This window comes from Hippocampus comes, unplaced genomic scaffold (genome assembly GCF_001891065.2).
Source record: "Hippocampus comes isolate QL1 unplaced genomic scaffold, H_comes_QL1_v1.1 scaffold420, whole genome shotgun sequence".
Classification (NCBI taxonomy): Eukaryota; Metazoa; Chordata; class Actinopteri; order Syngnathiformes; family Syngnathidae; genus Hippocampus; species Hippocampus comes.
The window spans coordinates 770,890-796,217 of NW_017806163.1; the positions used below are offsets into that span (position 1 = coordinate 770,890).

General features: G+C 41.6%; 2 protein-coding genes and 1 long non-coding RNA gene across 6 annotated transcripts in view; 2 read left to right on the top strand and 1 right to left on the bottom strand.

The window, feature by feature from the left end:
• The first annotated feature begins 6 nt into the window (after positions 1 to 6).
• On the top strand, positions 7 to 19,868 carry frs3 (fibroblast growth factor receptor substrate 3). 4 transcript variants are annotated; one of them, XR_002171188.1, is made up of 8 exons: positions 7 to 150; positions 2,358 to 2,486; positions 2,567 to 2,655; positions 6,578 to 6,764; positions 7,412 to 7,573; positions 8,419 to 8,540; positions 8,617 to 10,039; positions 19,473 to 19,868. XR_002171188.1 is itself a non-coding variant. In XM_019895786.1 (8 exons), exons 3-8 carry the CDS (start codon positions 2,590 to 2,592, stop codon positions 9,687 to 9,689), a joined length of 1,515 nt encoding a protein of 504 aa, XP_019751345.1. In that variant the 5' UTR covers positions 7 to 150; positions 2,358 to 2,486; positions 2,567 to 2,589; the 3' UTR covers positions 9,690 to 9,768. The 4 variants fall into 4 exon arrangements, 3 of the variants coding, with proteins under 3 accessions (XP_019751345.1, XP_019751344.1, XP_019751343.1); XM_019895786.1 differs by lacking the exon at positions 19,473 to 19,868 and having other exon boundaries at positions 8,617 to 9,510; positions 9,606 to 9,768; XM_019895785.1 differs by lacking the exon at positions 19,473 to 19,868 and having other exon boundaries at positions 7 to 535; positions 8,617 to 11,174.
• On the bottom strand, positions 15,745 to 18,896 carry LOC109531478 (uncharacterized). Its single transcript, XR_002171189.1, has 2 exons — positions 18,560 to 18,896; positions 15,745 to 16,311 (listed from the first exon to the last, which is right to left on the bottom strand). It is a non-coding gene; the product is annotated as an uncharacterized LOC109531478 (long non-coding RNA).
• Positions 19,869 to 23,346: 3,478 nt separating the features above from the next.
• The window catches only part of LOC109531455 (sodium- and chloride-dependent GABA transporter 2-like), a 30,166-nt gene continuing 28,184 nt past the window's right edge, over positions 23,347 to 25,328 (top strand). The window contains exons 1-3 of the mRNA XM_019895753.1: positions 23,347 to 24,138; positions 24,482 to 24,666; positions 24,841 to 24,975. Of these exons, the coding sequence (XP_019751312.1) occupies positions 24,131 to 24,138; positions 24,482 to 24,666; positions 24,841 to 24,975 (328 nt within the window). The 5' untranslated portion in view covers positions 23,347 to 24,130. The remainder of the gene's footprint in view (positions 24,139 to 24,481; positions 24,667 to 24,840; positions 24,976 to 25,328) is intronic.

Genomic DNA, 25,328 nt, shown 5'->3' on the forward strand with positions numbered 1-25,328 from the left:
TAACAACATTATTACGGCTTTCACCGCATCTCGTCTCTCCGTCGCCTCGGGCCGAGCTCCACATCGCCGCCGACCGGACGCAGCCGACACCTGCCTGCCGCGTTCACGCGCGCTCGGCTTCGGAAAGAGCGAATCGACGGTGGCAGACATGTGAGTTGCGGAGCGTCGTTTCTCCACTTCGGTGCTGCTAGGTGCTATTGTAGCCCCACACCGACGCTCATTGCGCCGTTTAGCGTCACGGGCGGCGTGCTTTTGGGAGCTCAGTGAGGGCTAATGGAGCGAGCTGGCTCTGGTTGAAGTGCTCCAATGGATGCATGCAAGCATGGATGGATGGAGTCTCTGGATGCGTGACAAGTTTGTAACGTAGGCTCGGGCGCGCAGAGATTGTAGTGGATGCGTGTGGATTTCAACCCTAGTCAGATGTGGAGGCCCGGCCAGGAGCGTTCACACTGCGGCGAGGGTGCATGTGTTTTGCTGGCCGGGCCGAGAAGCACATACGGCGGAGGGAGTCTGCAGCGTGACCACCAGGGCAGATGTGAGTGGGCTTTGCTTTATGTTGTCCCCAGAGGTGCAGCATTGTGTGGCTCGGCTGCTCACATAGTGATACACAAGCTGTTCTTCCTGCACATGAAGTTTGCTTTTTGTGTAATTGCACAGTCTGGATTTTGAGATTTGAACGCCTACTTCCCGTTGAAGTTGATGTCTCAACACGTTTGTAGTCATTTACTTTAGCTGCTGAGTCAAGAACTGAGTCAGCCCTTCTTAAGTGGAAAGACTAATGATACAAAAATAAATAACAAATGCCACATTTGTCACATCCTGTTCCAAGTTAACCTTATAGGACAGGGGTCAGCAACCCAAAATGTTGAAAGAGTCATGTCGGACAAAAAACCCCCAAATAACAAATATGTCTGGAGCCGCAAAAAAATAAAAGCCTTCTGTAAAATGTACAATGAAGGAAACACATGCTGTATGTTTATGTTATTCATTCCTTTGTTGTGTGTTCACAAACTCCCCCATAGAATTTATTTTGTGATTTCCTCGCTTGATTTTTTGTTTTGGTGCATTACTTTCGCTTTTCTTAGTGTCAGTGAAGTAATCATAAATTTCTGTTTTTCGGAGGCTGTCTGAACGCCTCTCGAGTTGAACTCGAAGAAAGAAGGCACGGAGCCGGACGCAGACGTGTCAGTGTTTGTCGAGACTGTTAAAAGCATAAATGAAGTGTACGTTTTAAAAAAACCAACACCACAGCTCTCCTTTTTCGGAGATGCAACATGTATCTATATCTATTTGAGCTATAGTAGCCTACTATCACAATCTTTTTCCATTTTCAAAATTTTTTATAAAGCTCCAGGGAGCCACTAGATGTCGCTAAAGAGCCGCATGCAGCTCTGGAGCCGGGTGTTGCCGACCCCCGGTATAGGATCATGTACTGAGACATTTCACTTTGATTTGTGCTTTCATATTTCCATCTTAGTAAGCCACAGTTGATATATTTTCAACATTAGATGACTACCATGTTCAGCTATCAACACTGGACAGGAATGTCAGTGTTATTTATTTTAGTTGTAAATAAATACATGTCAGACACATCCTTAATCATATGTTTACTATTTACTCTTATACTTTTTCATGCATGCTAGGCCAGGTACACACACAAAGACAATAAAACTGTTTTTGTCTCGATTTTGCCCTTTGCAAGGACGACAAACGCTATTTTATGTCTTATAAAATTAGCTTGTAAGATTCATCTGTGGTCTGAGGTGTGTTAAGAGTGCATTTGTCCCTATAATTGGGTCCAAAACAAGTCTGAGCATAAAATCTTAGATATTAAATGCAGTTAATTTCTACAATGAAAAATCTTCATGTTTGTGGGAAAATCTGAAGGCTGCCCAGTCATAACTCTGGGAATCAATCAAGAAACGACCCATCTGAGGAACAAGCAAGAGTGTAAATCAGGGGTGCCGTTGTCCGGTCCTCGAGGGCTCCTATTGTGTCTGTTTTAGATATTTCCGTCCTCCAACACACTCGAGTTAAATGATCAGCTCCTCAGCAAGCTTTACGGAAACCTGATAAAGATCCTAATTGTTTGAATCAGGTGTGTTGGAGGAGGGAAACATCTAAAACAGGATTTTTTTCATTTAAAAAAAAGTCCCGAGACAACTTGTTCTCATGTGTTTTCTTCCATGTTGCGACTTCGGTTTATTAGCTGTTTGCGTCAATGCTGTAAAAGATGAAGAAATGGTTTTGTTAGCTTTCCAACGAGGGGCAACAGAACAAAATTAGCTTCTAAGGTGAAGAAATATCGAGGAGCAACCAGATTTTCAGCGGACGTCATTTATTCGTTATGCTTTCAGGGACAAGAACATGAAACTTCTCATGAAGATGTCCGTCCAACAAAGCAGGTGGCATGTGACAACGACAAGACCCAGGAGAAGATCCTGGGACTGAAGCACGCGTCCCTTCACACCGATGGCCTGGACTGAGTAAGCTGAGCGTATCAGATGACGAGTTTGTCGTACGCACACGGTTATGTCGTTAATGTTGCTTGGGCCATGCGTGGCAGGTTTCAGCTGGCCCACTGAAGCCATGGGGAGCTGTTGGAGCTGTCTCTACAGGGACCCCATCCGAGACAACCATCTCACCAAGTTTAAGGTTCATGCACTGTCACTCATTGTTAAATCACACATAGAGTAAAAGGCCGTGATTGCCATTCTTCTTTGTGTAATGAGTTTCTTTTTGCTGGAAATGACACAGGAAAGGTTTCAAAAGACTGTTTGAAAGTTGTAATGGTCGATTTTCATTCAATATATTCAAAATGGTAGTTGTTTTATTTTTTAAAAAATGATTCATATAACTAATTATATTTATCACCTTTGAAAAAAATATATTTTTTTCTTTTCTTAAGTTCTAGCTCAGTCGTTCTTCAATACTGAAAAATATGTATTTTTTGTTATTTCAATATATATATATTTGTATATATTTATTTTTTTAATGAAAAAAAAAGATCCCAAATCCTGAGGGAGTATTTTCTAAGGATCTAGTGAAAAAAAATTAACATTTTGTAGAGTGGGGGTGCCCAAGCAGTCGATCACGATCGACCGGTAAGCTCACGGACTGGTTCCAAGTCGATCATGATGGTGTGTGTTTGTGTGTGTGTTATCAATATTATACATTTTTGTGTTGGTGTCCACTGAATCCCGTAAATTCCACTTTCCCCAAAAAAGTATTCAAAAAATAACATTAAATTATAAAAAAAAGCCAGTCACCTTTAATCTATAGTGGCGCATGACCTGCATCACCGGAAGTTGTTTGTGGTCAGCAGTCTGCAATTGCAGCTTGCGATCAGAGCTGTTGCGACTTGCGATATCTTTAAAAATATATATATTATTACTCTCATTCAAAGTTTGTTTCATCTGCAATTTGCTGATGGCTATGGCAAAGAATGGGAATCTGGAGCGCTTGGAGAAGCATTGTAAAACGTGAGCTACGATAGTCATGTTCATGCACATAACACGCTGCAAAGGTGCGTCCCATACCTCTGCGTCAGGTCTCTACGAAGGTAGGCAGTGATTTCCTTTTTTTCAAACTCGCGAACTCTTGTATCTACTTCATTTTTCAGTTTAGTACGTGTGTGCGCGTGTGCATGGGTGCGCGTGCACGCATACACGCACTCACGCGTGCGGTAACGGGTCGATTGGGGGAGATTGGCTGCTTGAAAAGTAGATCTTAGGTCAAAAAAGGTTGTGCAGCCCTGGTGTAGAGGTTTACCCAGGGGTTCTTAAAGAAAGGCATACTTTCATTACAACATGATATTGAATGTGTAATGTCCAAAATGTATTTAATGTAAAATGTATTAAATAAGATGCGGTTGTCTTGTGTTGCTACTTTTTTTTTGTTTCCTGTTTCCGGCTAAGTAAGAGCTTGGTTACATTATAACTGCTTATTACTTACTTCATTAATGTTCTTCTCAGCACTGAGCTAATGATGAAAAGTAAGTACATGACCTGTGCTTTTGTCCTGCAATTATAATTGTTTATATGGTCGTGGATCAGTTAGCCACATTTGCCCGCTAGTATTGGCAACAGCCATTTGCAACACTTATTATACTCACGTCGAGGCACGTTGTTAGTTGTTTGAATATTGTAGAGTCACCTGACGTCGATTGTTTCTCCTTGCTAAGTAATGTGGAAGGGTGTGGAATATGTGTTAAAGGGGCTATATCATGCTATTTTTAAGCTTTCCACAGTTAACTACAGGAATAGACATGATCTTCTGTTACCTTTGGCACAATGGTGATCTAATTTCTTATGAAGTATGAGTTATTTTGGTGGCTATTTTTCCAAACCAGAAGTAAGACACCTGGTTCCCTAAAACCCTGCCTCTCCGAGTGTGGCTGCTGCACCCCTTTCCTGGAGTCTTAAATCCGTCCATGAAGTGCATTGGCCATGAAACAGCATCCATCCATCCATTATCTGACCCGCTTATCATCATGAGGGTGGCGGGTGTGCTGGAGCCTATCCCAGCCGTCTTCGGGCAGCAGGCCGGGTACACCCTGAACTCGTTGCCAGCCAACCGCAGGCCACACATAGACAAAGAACCCTTCACACTGACCATGACACTTTAGGACAATTTAGAGTGTTCAATTATCCTACCGTGCATGTTTTGGGAATATGGGGGGGGGAAACCGGAGTACTCGGAGAAAACCCACGCAGGCATGGGGAGAACATGCAAACTTCACTCAGGAAGGCCGCAGCCAGAATCGAACCCGGTACTTTTGCACTGTGTGGTCGACGCGCTAACCACTCGACCACCAGGCAGACCACTTATGCTAATGTGTGGAACAAATAGGTTTATTTTTGATCCAACAAAATACGTCTTACATATCGTGCTTGACAGCAGAGCTAATGTGAGGGCATTCATGCTCATTTTATGTCATTTAGGTAGCGGTTTGATTTACTTAAAGCTCTGGCCTCTCCAGCAGGTTTGATTGTGGTAATTGACCTAGGTTTAATCTCCCGGCCAATCCACTTTTCACCTGGCCAAGGTTCACAGTCCTCTGAGAAATGACGATCAGAGAAACAGCTGCTGAACGGTCCGTCACCAGGGAGGCCGGCGCCTAGGCCGAGGTGTCCGCTCATAGATCGTCTTTCTTGATACGCTTGTTGGACATACCGCTGTCTGCTCAGTGAAAGAGGGTATGTGTTTACTTTGAAAAAGAAGTTTTGAAAAAGCGAAGCTCCAGCCGGGGAAGGGAGGTCACTTGGCGCGCACCTTGATTAGACACACGTGCGGGCAAGCGCACAAAGGTGGAAACATTTCAGTGCAGTGGAGCCCAAGATATCCCAGATATACAACTTTAAGGGTGTTTTTGTTGGTATATTAACATTTAAACATGGCTAAAATCTTATTTAGCATGATATGGCCCCTATAAATTATATGTGGGCTTTCCATGTAAGTTACTAAGTGTAATTATTTTTCACAGCCACTAGAGGGTGACATTACACAATGATTTCTTGGTTTTTGGGCAGCAGAATACAAGGTAACTCAACGCGCTTCACATAATTAAAAGTACTCCACTTAAAAGCACTTACAAACAAAAATGTTTAAGACAAATAAAAGCAAAGTAAATAAATAAAATTCAGCTTACGAAAAATACTAAAAGACCTGACAGTTAAAAAAAAAAGATTTTGGGAAAACTTGATTCCTCGGTGTGAATGTGAGTGTGAATGGTTGTTTGTCTAAAACAGGGGTAGAGGAGAAAAAAAAAACATTTGTGTGTCTTTGTGCAAGTTAGTAATATATTTTTTGTATTAATATACACTGCATTCTAATCATCCTATTAGTCTAATTTTCACAAAAAGTATAATAAAAATAAAATAAAGCAGGTAAAACCTATGGTGGCGCGTGACCTGCATCACCGGAAGTTGTTAGCGCTCAGCAGAGCGCAATTGCAGCTTGCGGTCAGAGCTGTTGCAATGTACCCTTTATTATTATTATTATTATTATTATCATTATCAGGCAAAGTGCATTTCATGTGCAATTCACCGAGGGCACGGGCAAAGAATAGGAATCTAGAGGGCCGAGGGAAGCACTTTAAAATGGTACGTGTGAGCTACGATAGTTAGCAGGCTGCAAAAGTGCATCGCATGCCTCCGTGTCAGGCTGTTGCTCATCATGGCGTGCGTATGTATGTGCGTGCGCGGTAATGGGTCGATCACGGTAGGTTGGTTGATCGAAAAGTCGATCTTTGGTCCAAAAAGTTTGGGCACCCCGGTCTAAAGGCTCCAGCATGCCTGCGACCCTCAAGAGGATAAGCCTCTCCAAAAATGGATAGATGATGTTTTTAAATGCTCTGAAAGTGTGGGAAATGAATAGTTTTAAAATGAATTTAAACGCAGTTTAACAATGATGTTTTGAATCGATATTCATTCATATTATAAGGGGGCGTCTTATACTCTGGAAATTGCTGTAATGATAATAGAGTAAATAAAAATCACATTTTAATAAATTGGTCCCGCATGCCCAACTAATAGTGGGTGCTTTTGTATCATTTGCCATATAATGTGATTCTCAGGTCATCAATGTGGACGATGAAGGCAACGAGCTGGGCTCTGGTATCATGGAGCTCACCCAGACCGAGCTCATTCTTCACACGCGCAAAAGGGACGCCATCAGGTGGCCGTACCTCTGCCTGCGCCGCTACGGCTACGATTCCAACCTGTTTTCTTTTGAGAGCGGGCGTCGTTGTCAGACCGGACAGGGTGAGTGACGCTCATACTTAAAAAGTCATAAACGGCTATTGGATGCTGGATCTAACTGGCGAGTGCCAGCAGCAGCATGAGGCTAGCAAGACTACATTTGACTCTAAATATATCTCTGTAGCACACGGCTTCTGCTGCGGATAAACACGCGGAAAAGCTACACTTCTGACAAGTATCGTTCTCACGAAAAGGATGATGAGGAAAGACGGCAAAGCCATGCTAATTGCCAAGCTAACCTCAGTTTGACATGGCTAGCACGTTAACACCGGAATAATGTGGTTGGGTGATCAAGTGCACTTCACAGACGTCTGCCTGGAACCGGATAAAAGCGGAAAACATCAGCCAGTAGGAGTGGCCTATAAGGTTAAAAATATATTAATATAGTGTCAAATATTTATAATACCAATAATGTTTGTTTTCGCAATAGAGTCCTGAATTTTGATTTTGAATTTTAAGGTCTTTACTATAATGTTCTCAAAATTATATTTCATAATAATCAGCTGAAATAGCGTATTAATTGTGCAGCACGATGAATCGATAATGAAAATTATCGATTTTTATCATTTTGTTATTGCAGCCTGAATCTGAATTTTTTTTTTTTTTTTGCATCCCGTGTAATCGTGCTGTTGTTGTGTTCACCTGATTAGGAATATTTGCCTTCAAGTGCTCTCGGGCAGAGGAGATCTTCAACCTGCTCCAGGAGCTGATGCAATGCAACAGCATCAATGTGGTGGAAGAGTCCATGATGATGTCTGGCAGCGGCCACACGCCAGAGATGGAGATGTCTCGCGCACCACAGACACCCAACAGTCAGTCACATGTTTGAGTGACCTTCTGTTTCCATATTAGTAGAGTACTTGGATTGCCTTTTAGTAGACTCGGCAGCAAAACCGTCCAACCCACATAACAGATGAGACAGACGCTAGACACTCACCTTTTTCGCACCTATGAATTAATAACACTGGTCCACAGTAAAATTTAATCAGAGATGGCGTATGTGTCTCGACATTTTTGATGCAGATTGCAAAACTGACTTTCTTTGTAGCACATCTGGTTTTGGACATATTTTCATTTTCTTTTTTAAGTTTGACCTATAAAAGCTTGCGCAATACGGATCTACCCCACTTTCTAAATTATAGCTATAACGTGCCAGGAAAAAAAAAAATCACACCTATTGCTGAACCTAACCCTGTAATATGTATTGCATAGTATTCTTGTTGTGATATTATTATTATTATTATTATTATTATCATTATATTATTGTTAAAACCTGATGTTCTAGAGAAAGAAAAAAAACAGGGCAATTTAAGAATCAGTGCAAAAAATAAATAAATTAATTAAAAAGCATTTCGTAAAAAATTGTTGATCATTGTAATTTAGGAATGCCACTCAAAGTTGCTTCCTAAGAACTTATTCTTACTTTACAGTTTCCATTCTGTACCAATCCCTCCATTTTCTATTGTACTTGTAGGGCACATAAACACAAACAACCATTCACATTCACACCTATGGACAATGTAGAGTTGTCTTTAACCTAGAGTAGATTTTTTTTTGGGGGGGGGCAGTACAAATCCTATTTATACTGTGGAACATCACATGGTATTGTTTTTGTAATTTCAAAAAAACTTAAAAGGTTCCATAAATGTGCCTACAGCTCCAGCATTCCCCGTGCCGACTTTTCCCAACGGATACCCTGGTTATCCAATCAGAGGGGATTCCTCCCAACCTTCCCATGTGGAGGATCATGGACACAATCTGATGGCTTTGGAAGACCAGGTTAAATATTAAAATAACGGTCTGCCCGGTTTTCTCAAATCCTTGCTGACTTTAACTCCGCTTTGTTTCTTACCAGACTCACACTTATGTGAACACAGTTAGCATGGAGGGGGATCTCGCCATGCGTCACTGTGTGCACTCCTTACCTGAGGTGCGGCCCAGCACTTTCACCGAAACGACACGAGTTGGGGGACAAGGGAGCACACAGCCAAACCTGCGGCGTTGTCCCCTTGAGGAGCATCAAGAGCCGCAGGTGTTCCTACAGCCATCGTCACAGGAGGTCAAGTTCATGCTTGGCCCCACTCCGGCTCAGCGTCATCTACTGCAAAGGGAGCGGGAGAGGGAGCGGCTCGCTCACGGTACCCACAGCCTTCAGCCAGTAGAGGGCACAACAGGCTCAGAGACGGACGGAGACGAACCCTCCCTGCACATGTGCAATACCTTCTCCTATCACCATTTCCATCACCACCCGCACCGGCACCCGTGCCACGAGCACCCGGAGAGGTGCCGAGGCGCCGAGCTCACCTACGAGAACATCAACGGCCTGAGGAGCGGCCGAAAGCAGCGGCTGAGTCCCAGCAGCGTGTCCCAGTCGGTGGGCTCGAGCAGCAGCAGCAGCACCGGGGACAGTCACGCCCACACCCTCCTGCACCCGCACGGCCCGTCCTCGCTTCCCCCGCAGGGCTACGGCTGCGAGAGGCCCGTGGCCGGAGGTGGTCACCGCCGGACGGCCCTGCTTAACTACGAGAACCTGCCCTCGCTTCCCCCCGTGTGGGAGTACAGCGCCCTGCAGCGCGACGACGAGCAGGAAGAAGACGACGACGAGGCCGACGAGGAGGAATACGAAGAGGAGGAGGAAGACTTCGACGAGTATGAGTTCTCGGAAGGCCCCGAGACGAACAACGGGTACCACCCGGACGGGCGGGGCATCCACAGAGATGCCCTGCAGAACTACGTCAACACAGAACAGGTGCAGCCGCCCACAATGCGACACAGCTGCCCGCCGCATCCACGACCGTGTCAGCCCGACAGAGGGGGGCGCATATTTAACTTTGATTTCCGCAGACGCTCAAGGTCAGGGGTTGGAGTCTGCGAGCACGGGCACATGCCCCCGTCACGGCAACTGAACTACATCCAGGTGGACCTTGAGGGAGAACCGCCCTGCCAAGCTCTCGGCGCCGGCGGCGGTGGGGGCGGACAGCCACACCAGCGCCTCCCGCTCCAAAAGTGTGGCCCGCAGGCACCCCGCCGCAGCGAATGCTACGCAGTCATCGACCTGAAGAAGACGGCGGCCATGTCGAACCTGCAAAAAGCTCTGCCCAGGGATGATGGCACTTCCAGAAAGACTCGCCACAACAGCACAGACCTGCCTCTGTAAACCCCGTCGACCGTGACGAGCAGACACTGCGACAGATGAAAGGCTCATCCTCATTTTAGCACACTGGACCCTTCACTGTCATCCGTCCATTTCGACTATGGCGCTGACTAAAACAGTACAGGTACCAGATTAGAACCCTACTGTATCAGTGTCTATAAAAGGGAACTTCTGAAGGAGAATTTTGCCATTTGATGCTGTTATTTATTAGCTGTGTTGTGACGTTCTCTCCGGAATTTCACTTTCAAGTGCAAATACTGTTTGCTTGATTTCTAACGATTTCGCATATCGACAATATGCGGGAGCAGTGAGAACGGAGGCATTTTCATTGTGTAACTTAACCATGATTCCCCCCCCCCCCCCCCACAAACTTCCTCTCTTCTTGTGTTTCTACTTCCCCAACCAGCACATCCATGTGACAGCCCCTCGCTTCCTTGTGAGAGGCCAAACGCATACCGAGGTGTAGCCTACCATTTATTTTGATGACGTTTCCGGCCGTCGTCCGTCAGTAGAGCAGTTTGCACACAATCCTATGGAATTGTATTCTTTGGGTTATAGGGAGAGTTTTCACAATCACAAACAAAACAAAAAAAAAAAAAAAAAGAACCAAGTGAGGTTGAGAGGTTGTTTTGGGAGAATTCAACTAAGCTCAAGGGACAAGTAGCACAAAGTGAATCCGGTGAGCCTCGTCCCTCGCCCAAGTAGCATATCACCCTCCATCACACCTCCATCCACTGCGTACGATAATGCACTTTTGAACCCAGACGAGTGAGGACGCTGTTTATTTTAACATCCCCTGCACCTGAGCCACAGGTTTCTCATTTTCGAAAAAGAAAAAAAAAAAAAAACATAAGCGGGCCACATACTGTATTTCATAGCCAGCATTTGTAGTACTTCAAATGTTTGCGAGACAACATCTGTAACTTGACAGAGTGGCATTAATCTTATTAGCCTCGCCTAAAATGTGCCGATTCTACACTTTGCCCATCATCAGGTATGAATGCCCTGCGTGAAAGGTAATCAAAGTTATCTTTTTGGATTGCTAATCCACACTTTAGTGAGGTATTTATTTATTTATTTCATTATTTATTCGTTCTCGCCTTAACGTGTCCAACGGTTGCGTTCCATGTGACAACCAGCATATTTTTATCTGTAATCCAGTTAATCTGGAGACCAAAGTTTCACTTTTGACTGGTCCGTGCGTGATTCTATGTTGACAAAAGACAGACTTTAAGTGCCAAAAATGTAAAAAAAAAAAATTTAAAAAAAAAGATGGAATGAAATCAAAAGGTGCCATTGTAGAATACAAGTAGGGCTCTAGAAATAGACAAATAAGAGAAAGCAAACTTGAAATACAAATGAATCTCTTTTCAAAGATGAATAGAAACGTTGGAGAAAAAAAAATGCACATTTCACCTCATCCGTCCATCAACCGCCATATTGGAGTGATGTATGGAATTGTTTGCTGCTACATGTCCATACGGATTACATATAGACAGTGGTCCATGTAAGTGACTGTCTTTGTCCCAATGAGAACCTGCTACGTGTGTTTGCAATCTTTTGGCCATACATATAATTTTAGCTATGCTCCGTAGCATTGTCATCGTCTTTTGACTCAACAGTGCAAATGTTACAGTTTAGAGAAAGACTTTCATCTCATTATGGCCCAAACTGAAATATTGATTTAAGATATTTTTACTGACAAATTAGCTGATGAGCGGGAAGACTCACCGCTATGGAACTTTAAATCTTACACAGGACAACATGCCTTTTGTGTGTCAGTTTCATAAGGCTTTGACGTGCTTTTTTTTTTTTTTTTTTTTTTGCTTTCTACAAATGCAAATGTTCCTTTTATTCTGCCAAATTAGGGTCTCATTGCGTCTTTGTTGATTCAGGATAAATCAAAAGCAGCACACAGTGGAACCTCAAAAGTTTAAAACAGTCTGCTCTGTGACCACAAAATTTATGGTGGATATGAAAAGTCCACAACCCCCTGTTCAAATGCTTGCCATTTCTGATACAATTTCAAAACATGTTTTGCCATTTTTAAGATAAGATAACCTTTATTTGTCCCACACTGGGGAAATTTGCAGTCTACAGCAGCAAAATTGGGGTGTGGGGTAGAAAAGAAAACATTTTGTGACCTATTAACGTGTGTAATTCAACTGAAAGTGTTCCGAATTAAACAATCGCAATCAAATTCATGTTGAATGGGAGTCAGCACTTGCCTGCCACCATTTAACCCTTTCTTGCACCTTAACATGATAAGCTGTCCACTGTAGTAACCGCTGTCCCTCAACGGGTTAAAGTGCCTCTGACTAAGCCCAAATAGAATTCAAGTATTCCAGCAAGCTTTTGTTGATCATTTTGCATTCTTGCAAAAGCCCTGAAGATTTTGTACTACAGTAAAACTTCTCTACAACGAAATCATGTTTGCAGCAAGAAATTTTTCACAACAGGGGACTTTTCACTGTAGCAAATTTGATCTCAGACGTAAACACGAACACACACAAAAACGTCTGAAACTCACAATAACAAATACTTGTGGACTACTGCGCATGTGTAAACCAGTGTGGTGGTTGCTGTTGCCGTTTCCGAACGAAGCAGCAGAGGTCGCTGTGGCATGCTGAGGTTGGATTAGACTTTTGCGGAAGGCTTATTTTTGTTGTAGTGACTCTCAGTGCGAGGCAAGAGCAGAGAAAAATATTTCGTATAATGGAACAGGGGGACTTTTCTTCGTAGGGGGAGCAGAAAAGTGGGAATGGCTTTCATGCATGAACATTTTTTCACTCTAGGGGGGTATTTTCGCCCATGTAGGTTTCGTTGTAGAGGAGTCTCACTGTAACGCTGGTGGCTGTATTTCGAAAGGTTCACCTCAACTAGGTGCCCTGTTCCAGCTGAAGAAAAACAAGTTGAAAGCTTCACTTGTAGGTAATGTTGGTGATGACCAGTGTTGTGTTGCGCCGAACCCAAGTTTTGAGAATAATGGCCCTAAAAGTGTGTTTTTGTTAAATATAGCCAGCCTCGGATATTTTTCTGTGTAGAACGAGGCTTGTGTTTGACCACCCTACCCCGTAACCCGTACATTGTTGTCACATGCACGAGACAGCCAGTACTTGCCAGAAAGCTCTGCCACTCCTTCAGTGTTCCAACGTCATGAAGGGCCTCGCTGACTAACTTTCTTCTACTTATGCCTTTGACCAGGGACAAAAGTACAATAGAATATCTGAAGTTTGCTTGAATTAATCAGAGGCACTTTAAATGGTGCTAGTGTGTGCTGACTCCCATTCAACATTCATTTGAATAGGGGTGTGAAGACTTTTTTTTTTTTTTTTTTTTTAATATTCGCTGTACAATTGGAAAAAGGACAAATAAAACCCCAGTCGTAATCTCACCATTAAATTTGTAGTAACTGTCCAGACAGGTTTGAGGTTACATTTCAACGTTGACAATCGTTACTAAATAAATAAATGATGAACTGGAAAAATAACTATCAAAAAATAACACTTATTGAGTTTGCCATGTTGTACTTAAGCAGCCTGGATTGAGACGCACGTACCAAACGAAGGGTAAAATTTACGTGGCTAGTTTGTATAAGCAAGCAAGTTGATTGTGCTGCTGGTTTTGTTATATTTAAAAACGGGCGTCGCCGTTAACGATTAAACACAGCTTACTTTCCAGTCTATGTCTCGTTTTTGTGTTACACAGCCAGCGCGTGTACAGAATGTCAGGATGCGTTCCCATTCTGCGTCCATTTCCTGCGCTCTTGGTTTCATTATATTTGATCAATTAAAATCTATAGATGGTCACTGAGATTTGCTGAGTGAGACCTCTTTCATATCACATGATGATTGAGGCATTTTTCCTGAAAATGTAATTTAACCACATTGCGGGTGTTTGACTTTGGAAGTTCCACTGTATTTTTAGACAACGGGACCCACACATCATCTCATTCAGACATCTGGATTTATTTCATTCATTTTATAAGATAATGTTAAATTGTTTTGGTTTGCGGAATAAAGCTAAACACGAAAAAATAAGCCACGTTATTGTTGTCCAAGGAAATTGTTAAAAGGAAATTCAAAAACACAGAAGATGTGGTGTTGAAAGTATTACATTTATTTTTAATGTATATACCAATCGTTAAGAGTTGAGGCATGCTACACATATCCAACCAACCATGTATAACCAATGACAATAGATATTTTTCAGACATATTCTGCTAAATTCTCATGAGAACAATGTAGTTTCAGAGAGATGCTGTACATTCCTAACAGAGAAGCCTTAAAAATCCAAAATCATAAGTTATAATTTGTGTTTTTGTTCTTAAAGGCCAACTTGTCTCAGTTAGGACTGTTGAAGATGATCCGTGGGAAAGATGTTTACATTTGCAATAAGGGATTTTTTTTTTTTTTTTGAGTCAAAGGAAACCAATAGGTGAAGAGTGAGCTACTGGTAATTGTCTATAGAGCAATGAGCTCCATATCATCTACCTATTTGCCTGTTGTGTCAATCTTTCGCCGCATGTTTTTATGTTCACATTTCAGCCTTTATGTTATGTCATGTCATGCCATGATTGTATGATATAAATTGTCATTTACAGTGCCATAAACTAGTTCAGAGTTTCCAAAATTTATGGTCGGAGTCAGTTTTTAGTCATCGAATGCCCAGTGCAGTCATGCCTTGAGATTAGAGTTTAATTCATCCATCCATGACCACTTGTATCTCAAATAAATCTTTCCCTATTGAAACAAATGGAAATACCATCTATCAGTTCCAGCCGCCCACAAAAACGTAAAAATTGATATTCTTTCTCTCTTAAGAAAAATATCACTCTAAAACATTGTACTTGATAAAAACACACAGTAATGACATCATTATATAGAATGTAAGGAATGATGCCCCCCCCCCCAACACACACACATTTTTTGCTTCAGTTCAGAAGACATTGTGCTTTTCATCCTGGGGAGCGCGCCTTGGCCACCTGGGGGCAGTATAAAACAGACGTACATGGAGCTGGTCAAAACTCTTCAATAGGCCGCTTGAAGATTAGAGAAAATGGTTGTTGTCGATCTTTGTAGAAGATAAAGAATACATACCTGTGAGTTTTGTTATATTATCCTCCTACATATGTTTCTCCAGTTGGGTTCAGATATCCATTGCTGAAAGCAATAGTGTCAAGCTCATTTTTATCCCGTGCCACACTGTAGTTACTCTTTCCCACCGAGGCCCATTAATTACTGAAATTACTGAAACCATATAAATGTTAAATCCCCTCCTCTTATGGTTACATATACAGTACACAACTAGTTTTGAAATCAGCAGTTGAAAATAATAGTTTGTTTAAATTACTGTAAAAATGAGTTTTGGTAAGAAATGCTATATCCCAACGCTATTTAGAATGTAAGACAATTAGAAATTTTGTTGACATGCTTGATTTGCGTTTGCGGGCCATATCTAATGAGTTGGCGCGCCATATCTGGCCCTGGGGCCCTTGAGTTTGACACCCGTGGCTTTTAGGGATATAACACCATCACGCTGATGCTACTCGTTTTGCATTATTTCTTAGTGTTAAACTCAACAGACTCAACGAAAGCCACGCTAAGTGATGGTTTGAAATACACATTTACATTTAATTCTCTTTGTTTTATGTTTAGTTTGACAACTCGGAGTGGCAATAAAATGCCAAAAGCGTCTTTTTTGAAGACTTGGTCAGTTTTGCTAACTGCTGCTTGTGAGTTGAGTGAGTTCCTTTTTACTAGCAAGTCAAAACAAAATTGTATCTCTCGGCTCATTTGTATCTCAAGGCACCACTGTATATGTTGATGATTTTTTTTGTCATTTGGGTCTTTAGCTGAAAATGTATGTGGAAACTCTGCACTAGGTCACCATTGCCTGAATTAATCTTTGGCCTTGAGTGATATCAGGAAGTGGTTGTGTTCTCAAAATGTTATCCATGATGTCAGTGTGTACGTAACGTAGCAACCTCACCACCACTCACACAGCTACATCTTTCATAATCCAGTGAATTAATAGTTGAAGCTTATGTACGTGATCTCACCAAGTGGCTCTCTTGATGACAGCTGACGCCATCAAAGCGTGTCACTTCACAGTCACAGTCTCAGTCTTGGGTGTTTATGCCTCGGCATGCGACACCCGAGGACCCTGCGGTAACAATTGCTTCTGCTTGTGTTATCTGAAGGGCAAGATAACTCTCCTTGCGAAGTTCCTCAAACTCAATTTATCAAGCGGGTTGTTAAACCAAAAGGGCTTGCTCTGTGTTTACCGTTTAAACATGAAATTGTATTATCAAGAAATCCATTTCAAGAGTTTTCTCACTGTGCCTTTCATATGGACGCTGGGGGAAACGCATCCACCGCAGTTTATGGGGTCGGCCTGTTGTCCAAAAAAAAAAAAAAAAAGAAAATTAAAGGTAACAGTTTGACATTTGGGGATTTACTCATTTATTGTTCCACCCTCATGCCAGTCTTGTTGATTTTGAAAGCAGATTAATTGAGTGACATGGAGACTTAACATGCTCGTCTGCACTGTAAAAGCTCATCTGACCCCAGTCTGGTTGTCTTGTGTTTGTGTAAGTGTAAACAAGAAAAGATAAACACAAAGGATATGCTTGGTTTATTGGAGACAGCTTGCTACCAAGTAGTTTAGTGTTAGACTCCTAGAAGTCGCTTCTCTCAACACGTGACGTACCACAAGTCCATTTTTTTCTACTTTATTATTTGTGGCTGCTCTAACATGTTAATTTAAGAACAAGACAATTTACTAATATTTGGCTAAGAAGTTATCTGACATGAAGATTAGCTTGCTAACAACACTTGGTAAAACTAATTCTGAGCTGAACTGACTTCATGGTCTAAATGTAATATTTTCATGACTGGCAACTGGTCCCTTTTATTAATGTTTCCCATCCTTTATTGAGGCTAGGCAAATTTCAAAAATGTCACAAAAGTGGTGAATTGTCCAGGTTAATTGTGTACCTTCTGCCATCGAGCAGAAGAGTATTTCATTGGTCTCCCTGTGATAATACATCACTGGCATTGTGTTGAAAGGTACAAAGGTACCTTTGTTGTCAATCAATAAAGTGAAATTGGTTGGGAACTGACTGGGAAACTCTGCCTTACATTGGAGACTAAAGAAAATTAGCAGACTGTAGCGTTTAATGTTTTGAGTCTTAAGGAGGAAGTCAAGTCAAAAATTCTCTTGACAATAAAATGTTCGATGCGGAACCACTAAACACGGTATTCTGATGAATATTGCGTTTGGAGCATATGAATTATACGGCAAAATCTACTCGTTTATGTCCATCTCAGGGGGCAGCCATTTTGTCACTTGCTGTCGACTGAAAATGACATCAGTGGCTCAAGTAATGACCAATCACAGCTCGGCTTGTGAACATCACATGACCAAACTCAGAAAACAGGTGAGCTGAGATTGGTCGCTACCTGAGCCCTCAGCAATGTGATGTCATTTTAAGTCAACATCAAATGGCAAACTGGCTGCTCCCCCGAGATAGACAAAGACAGTGCTTCTTAATCCATATTCTAACAAAGCAATGTTAATCCAAATGCTGTGATTAGACTAGTGGGGACCCATAGAACATATTGTAAAGACAGTTTTTGACTCGGCTTTCCCTCTCCGGTCATTGTGCATACCTGATTCCTTGTCAGCTAAACTTTTGAAGAATGCGACTACTAGATTTCCTTTGATTTGCCTTTTTGTTATTAAGGTTGTTTTCTGTTCACCTGGTGGAAATATGAAGTCAGCATGAGAGAAAAGCATTAAAAAAAAAAAAGTTCCCCCTCATCAGATCAATTTCATCATTTTGGCCATATCGTGTTATACTCACAAAAGACAAAAACCTCATTGTCATGCTACAAAATAAATATCAGATAAGACTATTTATCGATATTCTGCACGTGTTCTTTTGTTCAGTTTTATACAAGCTTATCATCGCCACCAGAGGCTGATGTACTGTCCATGTACGGGTGACGCATTTGTCAGGGTGTGTGTGTGTGTGTGTGTGTGTGTGTGTGTGTGTGTGTGTGTGTGTGTGTGTGTGTGTGTGTGTGTGTGTGTGTACATGCAGGCTTTCTGACTACGGGGTTTACTTTTCCCATTGAAAGAGTGCCAAATATGATTTTGAGCATGTAAAACGTGGGAACTGGGAATTGGGCTCGTGAAGCGAATGCAACACAGACGTGAAATAATTGAAATGCACTAGGGAAAAGGCTCTTTATGTTTTGTCTCAGTTTGCAAATTTAAAAAAAAAGAAAAAAAAGAAAATTGTTTCTTCAAGTGTTTGTTTGATGTGTCTGTGCATCCACGGCTGACGGTCTGATATAGCCATTAGAAGCCCCCTTTGCTTCATCTGTTGGACTGTCAAAATGGACATTAGGGTGATTTTTGCCCTCTTTAATCATTCCACACGCAGATGACTTTTACTCGTCTGCTCATCACTCAGTTGATCATCTCAGAACACAGTGAGCCTGATACTTGGGGACTATAATCATTTACAGAGTGTGGATTTGTCCAAGATGTACAAGTCAATGTAATTCCAATATTAAAATGATGCCATGAAAATATCTTATTGTGCATTAAACAGTGTCAACTTTGCTTTCCATACCTTATCTGTGAATCTCTAGTGTCTGGGTGTAGGGGAAAATAAGCACTTTTTCCCCCTCATCTGAAATGCAACCAAACAAGTTTCAGACATTTTGTCTTGGAAGTTAATGTTTGTACAATCACACCAGATCACAGTTGGACATGAAATGCTTCGTTTACTTTGCTCTATTTATTGTTTTCAGAGGAAACATCCAGGACAGCCAGCCGACCAAACGGGCTCGTTTCAACATGGGCATGTGGATAATCATCCATTTTTTCGTCTAGAAACTGATGAAAGTTGCTGTGTGTGTGTTTTTGAGACCAGAGCAGGGAAATAATGGTGGCTTTGTGTAAAGATCACCCCTGGCGAATGTATATATTTTCCAAGTGGCTGAAAGCATCAACATTTTTAGCAGAACATCCTCTGAAGGATGCATTTAAGCACAGGTGTCAAACTCAGGGCCCAGGGGCCAGATCTGGTCCGCCACATTCTTTTATGTGGCCCGTGAAAATCATGTTAGACTTAGACTTGCTTTATTGTCATTGTTACATGAACAACGAGATTATATACAGCAGTCCCCAAGGTGCAGTTCAACTTAGAAAAAAAAAAAAAAAAAAAAAGAAGATGTGGCATCTATGTGTAACATTGCAATAAATATATATATATCTATGTCTGAAGACCAGAATGAGTCAAGCAAGGGTAGCTGAAAGCAACAACAAAAATAGACTTTTATGTTAAAAAATACTTTTATAGATACTATATTTGTATATGCAGTAAGCAAGATTCATATTTCTAAATTGCTGTTTTGAAGAAAATGTTGAACTCACCCCTTGGCATTTAAACCATGAAAGCACAGTGGTATTTTGGCTTGGAATTGGAATGAGTCCAATCCTGCGACAAAACAAGGGTGAACACGTATGTTGCCTTATTGGAGGTGGAGGGCGCCCACTGCGGACAGGAAGAAGCAACATGGACTCGATTGGTAAGTGCATATCACCTCTGTTTGATTTTTAACTGACCATAAATTCTAAAAAATAAAATTTCAACCTAAAAATGTTTTTGAATAATGTGGTTGAAATTAAAACTGTTTTTAATGCAATTAATCAGTTCATGAAGAACATAATCAAAAGATTAATCAACTAATAGTAATTTTTAGTCACTCTTTTAACAATAATCAAACAGGTACATATTCTTTATCCTCTGCAAAGAACAGCTGATATCACTGGACTTAATGAGGTGACAAGACCAACTCCATATCTCTACGTCTGTATTATACTGCCCCCAAGTAGCCAAGGGGTGGATACCAGAAGAAGCAGCACAATGTACATTGGATTGAAGCAAAAAATGTATTTAATTTCTTTACATTCTACAAAGTATTGAATTATTCAATAACTGTTTAACTATGCGATTACTGTGTTTTAGAAAGAACAATACTACGGAATACTATTTTTTGTAATTAAAAAAAAACACATTACAAACAGTTTTGTAGTTTTTTTTAAGAGGGGGTGCTTGAACAAAACAAATTAAACTTGTAACTCAAGGCTGTGGCACTGTTTGCCTCTCAGCACGCGCTTACAGAACTGACGTGATATTGACGTCATATGCATTCCTTAATGGCCAAAAGAAGTGACCCTTCCGTTTGGAGTAGCAAGTTTGACTGTACATAATTACCGTCCTCGTCATATGATGCAACTGCAGCTGTGACAACATGTCACATCATCTGAGTCACTGTGTGTGTGTGTGTGTGTGTGTGTGTGTGTGTGTGTGTGTGTGTGTGTGTAGTTGTATGTGTGTGTGTGTGTGTGTGTGTGTGTGGAGTTGTATGTGTGTGTGTGTGTGTGTGTGTCTGTGTGTGTGTGTGTGTGTGTGTGTGTGTGTGTGTGTGTGTGTGTGTGTGTGTGTGTGTGTGTGTGTGTGTGAGTCACCTTTTAGAGCCAGAAGGACCATTTTGGAACTTGAAGAGGTGTGTGTATATCAGCAGAAAATGGTCACGCACAAGCGCAGTTTTTAATTGGATGTCATGTCGGATGGACAAAGGTGTAAAGTCATGAACTACTAATATAGTACTTTATTTCTGTACTTTAATAGATTTTTAAAAAAGTTATTTCTACTTAAGTATTTAACAGGGTTTTGCTTGTATTCCCTGCATTTGGAAATATACCTTTACTTTCTACTCATTACTTCAAATAGGCTCATTACTTTATTCGATCTCGACAGATGACGACAAAACGCAAAAGAGACGTGAACTCAACAGCAGTTGATTTTGAGAACTGATTGATTACGATCACTGTAAAGCCTTAAGGACTGGAAAATATGTTCTAATCTGTTTGTTTTGGTCAGAACATGTGCTGCAGCCTTTTGAATGATCTGCAACTGTTTGATGCTCTTCTGAGGGAGTCAAGTCAAAAGATTACAAAAATCAAGTCTGCTGACAATGAAAGTATGGATAAGCTTCCCCTGGGCTGCATGGAGCATGCGACCCTTCACTCTGAATGATTTTTTTTTTTGGCTGGTAAAAGACTGGAGAGGATTGAGTTGATTTGACTGGTGAACGTTAGATCCACAGTATACAGACAATTACAGTACCAATTGAATTGACTTGATTTTGTAAATGCCAACTGGTTCTGTAAATTAGTGATTGTAACCCTTTATTGAGCCAAGGTAAAAGTACACAGTAAGCAAAAACATAACAAACAAAAAAGTGGATACGCAGGTTAATTATGTATCTTCTGACATCTAGTGGAAGAGCACTCAATTGTTCTCCCTAGCAAAGATAGTTAAACATTCATTCATTCATTTTCTGAACCGCTTGATCCTCACTAGGGTCGCGGGGGGTGCTGGAGCCTATCCCAGCCGTCTTCGGGCAGTAGGCGGGGGACACCCTGAAATTGGTTGCCAGCCAATCGCAGGGCACACAGAGACGAACAACCATCCACGCTCACATTCACACCTAGGAACAATTTAGAGTGTTCAATCAGCCTACCATGCATGTTTTTGGAATGTGGGAGGAAACCGGAGTACCCGGAGAAAACCCACGCAGGCCCGGGGAGAACATGCAAACTCCACACAGGGAGGCCGGAGCTGGATTCGAACCCGGCACCTCTGCACTGCGAAGTCGACGTGCTAACCACTGGACTACCGGGCCGCCGATAGTTAAACAGTGATGTATTATTTTTTTGTGAATTGACCATTTTGTAACGAAGTGAAATTGGATCACTTCCCACGTCGTGCATGTTGGGAAAAGGTCACCTTAGCCACCTTACATGCAGACTTAAGGATGTGATACTCAATTATGTTTTAAAGTTTGCACTTTTGAACTTTTACTTTTGAATCAGGACTTCTGCTTGTCTCGGAGAAGAGTGAGTGATTTTGCCACCTCTGAGGTTCTAGACAAATGCCTGCTTCCACCGTAGCCCCACCCTCTCGCCCACGGAACAATACCCGCACATGTCCATTCATTGTTCATGTCATGAGGAGCTGGTGCCTCTCCCAGTTTGCAGTAAATATCATAATCTGAAATTAGTAAGTGGAGTTTGCACTGCAAACAGATTGGTCGCAGCCCTGTGTAATAAACAGTGTCTGACAGGAGGAGCTTCTCATGTAGACCTCCATGGGGAATTCTATCTGAAAATGTATTATACATGTGGTGCACCTGTTCTGCATTGAAATCGCCATAATTAAATGAAAAAAAAAATGAGACAGGAATGTTAAGTCAACCATGCCTTACATGTGCACGTGCCCTCATTGGGACCGGCATCGTCGATTAATAGCCTTCTCTTAATTTAGCCAGGCTCAAAGCTCAGCTGTTGCACGGTTCGGAACAAGGAAACAGGTGAATGCACTTCCGCCCCGTATTTCTCGATTGCCGCATTGATATCCCAACCAGAATCATTCAAATAGCAAGACAGGAACTAAGTACTGTGTTTTCATTATCCCAACAAAGACACTTGACTCCAAAAGGAAGCGAATTTAACCCATTTAATCCCAAAATTTTCCCAGACATTTAAAAGTCAAAATCAGGTGTCATTGGTAGCCCTTTTAAGTAATCAGTAATAAAAAATTTTAGAGCCCTGTAAATGAAATCATTGTTGTCCTTCACAAATGTGACCGGTGGGATTAAATGGGCTAATTTACAGCTGCATTGCAGCGATAATTATTCAGGTTTACAAAGGTAAAGATTGCCAACATAAACTGTGCATGCTATTTCGTTCAGATTTTACTGTAAAAGTTGACTCCAAAATGGAATTCAACTTATTTTATTATGAACAAATAAAAATATTCAAGATTTTTTTTTCATTTTATTCCTATTTTTTTTTTTTTTTTTATTTTATTCTGAACAAATAAAAATATTCAGGATTTTTTTTTTCATTTTATTCCTATTTTTTTTTTTTTTGTTGAACATCAAATCAATTATCAAAAGTCTTTCTAAAATTCTGGTAGTTTCATATATACAAATGATCTAAAAGGGCTTGGATTCACCAGACATTAAATTAAAATAGTGTTCGTTAATTCCAGAATCAGAATCAGAACTGGCCAAGTATGTACAACACACAAGGAATTTGTCTCCAGTAGGATAGGCTACACAAGTACAGGATTGCAATAACAAGCAACTACAATAAACATAGACATGACATGTAAGTATCCAAAGACTCCATAATAATTGATGTTCTCCTGTTGCATTACGCATGAAATGTTCACAAAGTGTTTTTGTTTTTGTTTAAAGACACCCACATGTATTTTTGTTCTTAAAATTGTTCACTAATGACAAGTTGCACGTACCAGTCTCGAAACGAGACAAATCTGAGGTGCGTCTCAGTAATCATGCACACAATACGTCGTTGGTACCAATTGTGTTACACAGCAGTTCAGAAAAAGATCAGCCAAATGGAACAGTGCCAGGGTAGAGGGGAAAAGTTCATGACCATAAAAGTTGAAAAGAGGAAGTAAATAGTAGGTTATAAACAGAACTAGCAGTTGTGGTTTTACGATAACATAGTTCATGATTAAAGAAAAGATTAAAAAAAAAAAGGGGAAATATTCACAGTGAGATTCCATGTCGTCTAAATAAATCCCATGGACTAGCCAGGGCTGTGCAATACATCAAATGATGATAAAGATCTGCTATTTGCCATGCAGGATGTTTGCATAGTGACCGAGCGATTGCCATTATTTTCTTTTCTCACAACTTAGGGCTCAACATGGCAAATTCCCACTTGGCAGATAAATGCCGCCTGTTTACAGCCACTGACATAACAGAGACGGCTCAGCTGATTTGGTTTAGTTGTTAGCAACTGTGCTAATCTCAGTGACTCGAGCTGCTCCTGTCTCAGTGGAAAAATACAGCGGGGAAGTGGTGTATACCTTGAACCTTTGTCAGAGCCAAACACTTTTTCAAGTGCGGCCGCATGGTGTGGAGCGCAGCGTCTGGCAACGAGGCGGCTCAGGGAGAGGAACCGTCGCAGCTTTGATTCTCACTCTGGCTCCGCTCATGACTTTTTGTTTGTATAGAGAGCCTGCGGTGCATCCATCCGAGAGGAATACTGATCACTTTGTTGTTGCTGTAAGCAACTCCCAGGGGAGAGGGGCTTTGTGATGGAGGGGTAAGTACTCGGTCTATTTCCCTTGAATTCTCCACCGGCTACATCTTTGACTTTTAATTCTAGGACATGCTTTGGCTCTCCCGGTTGCCACGGCTTTCAGAGAAACACTTGTTGCTGGTGGAAACTTTCCATCGCTGGTAATCCGGCAAGCTCAAGTTTAACCAATAAATTAACACAAAGCCCCCGCCCGGCGGTGCCAAATCGTAGTCAGCTGAGTAACATTGTCTTGAAAGCATACATCCGAGTTTCAAATATTTGTCCATCCTTATCTGAAGGAGAGCGACGGATGTTTGAGATCAGATTGCGCCCCGTTTGTAATCAATCTCCTTTTGAATATGCCAAGTGAATTCCTGAAAGGAAGCAGCCGTGAAGCGGCCGGTCAGGGCAACGCTCTTGCAAAGAAGACTCAGCTGCTGGACCGCGGAAAGTGGGCAAACAAGTTGGAGTTCCTGCTGGCGGTGGCAGGGACCCTGGTGGGCTTGGGGGATCTCTGGAGGTTTCCCTATTTGTGCTACAAAAATGGGGGAGGTGAGCTTATTCTAATCGCGCTTTCTCATTTCCTGTTTCCTGCTTTACATTGAACAAACGCAGTTAGTCATAACATCGATTTGAATGATAAGGGGAGGACGAGGTCAAGGGGAAGAACCAGACAATGAAGATGTGAGAAAATATGCTTAGACTTCTGTTTCCTCCCCCACTCAGGGGCTTTTTTGGTTCCATACGTTCTGTTTCTTCTGGCCTGTGGTATCCCAATGTTCCTCCTGGAGACAGCCATGGGTCAGTACACATCTCAAGGATGCATTACATGCTGGAGGCACTTCTGCCCTTTGTTTGAAGGTTAGTATTGGAATACGTACTGAATTTTTAAACACAAATTTACATAATTTAACAGGTGCTCGACACAGTCTGATAGTAGCCCCCCTCATTTCTACAATTCCTGGAATGATACACACCACTTTTACTTATTGAATGAATAACTTTTAACTGGAAATCACACATCGAAGTGGACGTAAGAAGTTGTGTGAAGAGATACTATTTTTTTTTTTTGTTGCATTTTCCATTTTGGAGATCATTCACATTCTTAAAGCTTATCCAACATTCAAAATGGTAAGAAAACCACAAAAAAAAAAATGCACACTCAAAAATACCCCCTCCCCCTCAAAAAAGTGCTTTAACCTGTACCCCCCCCC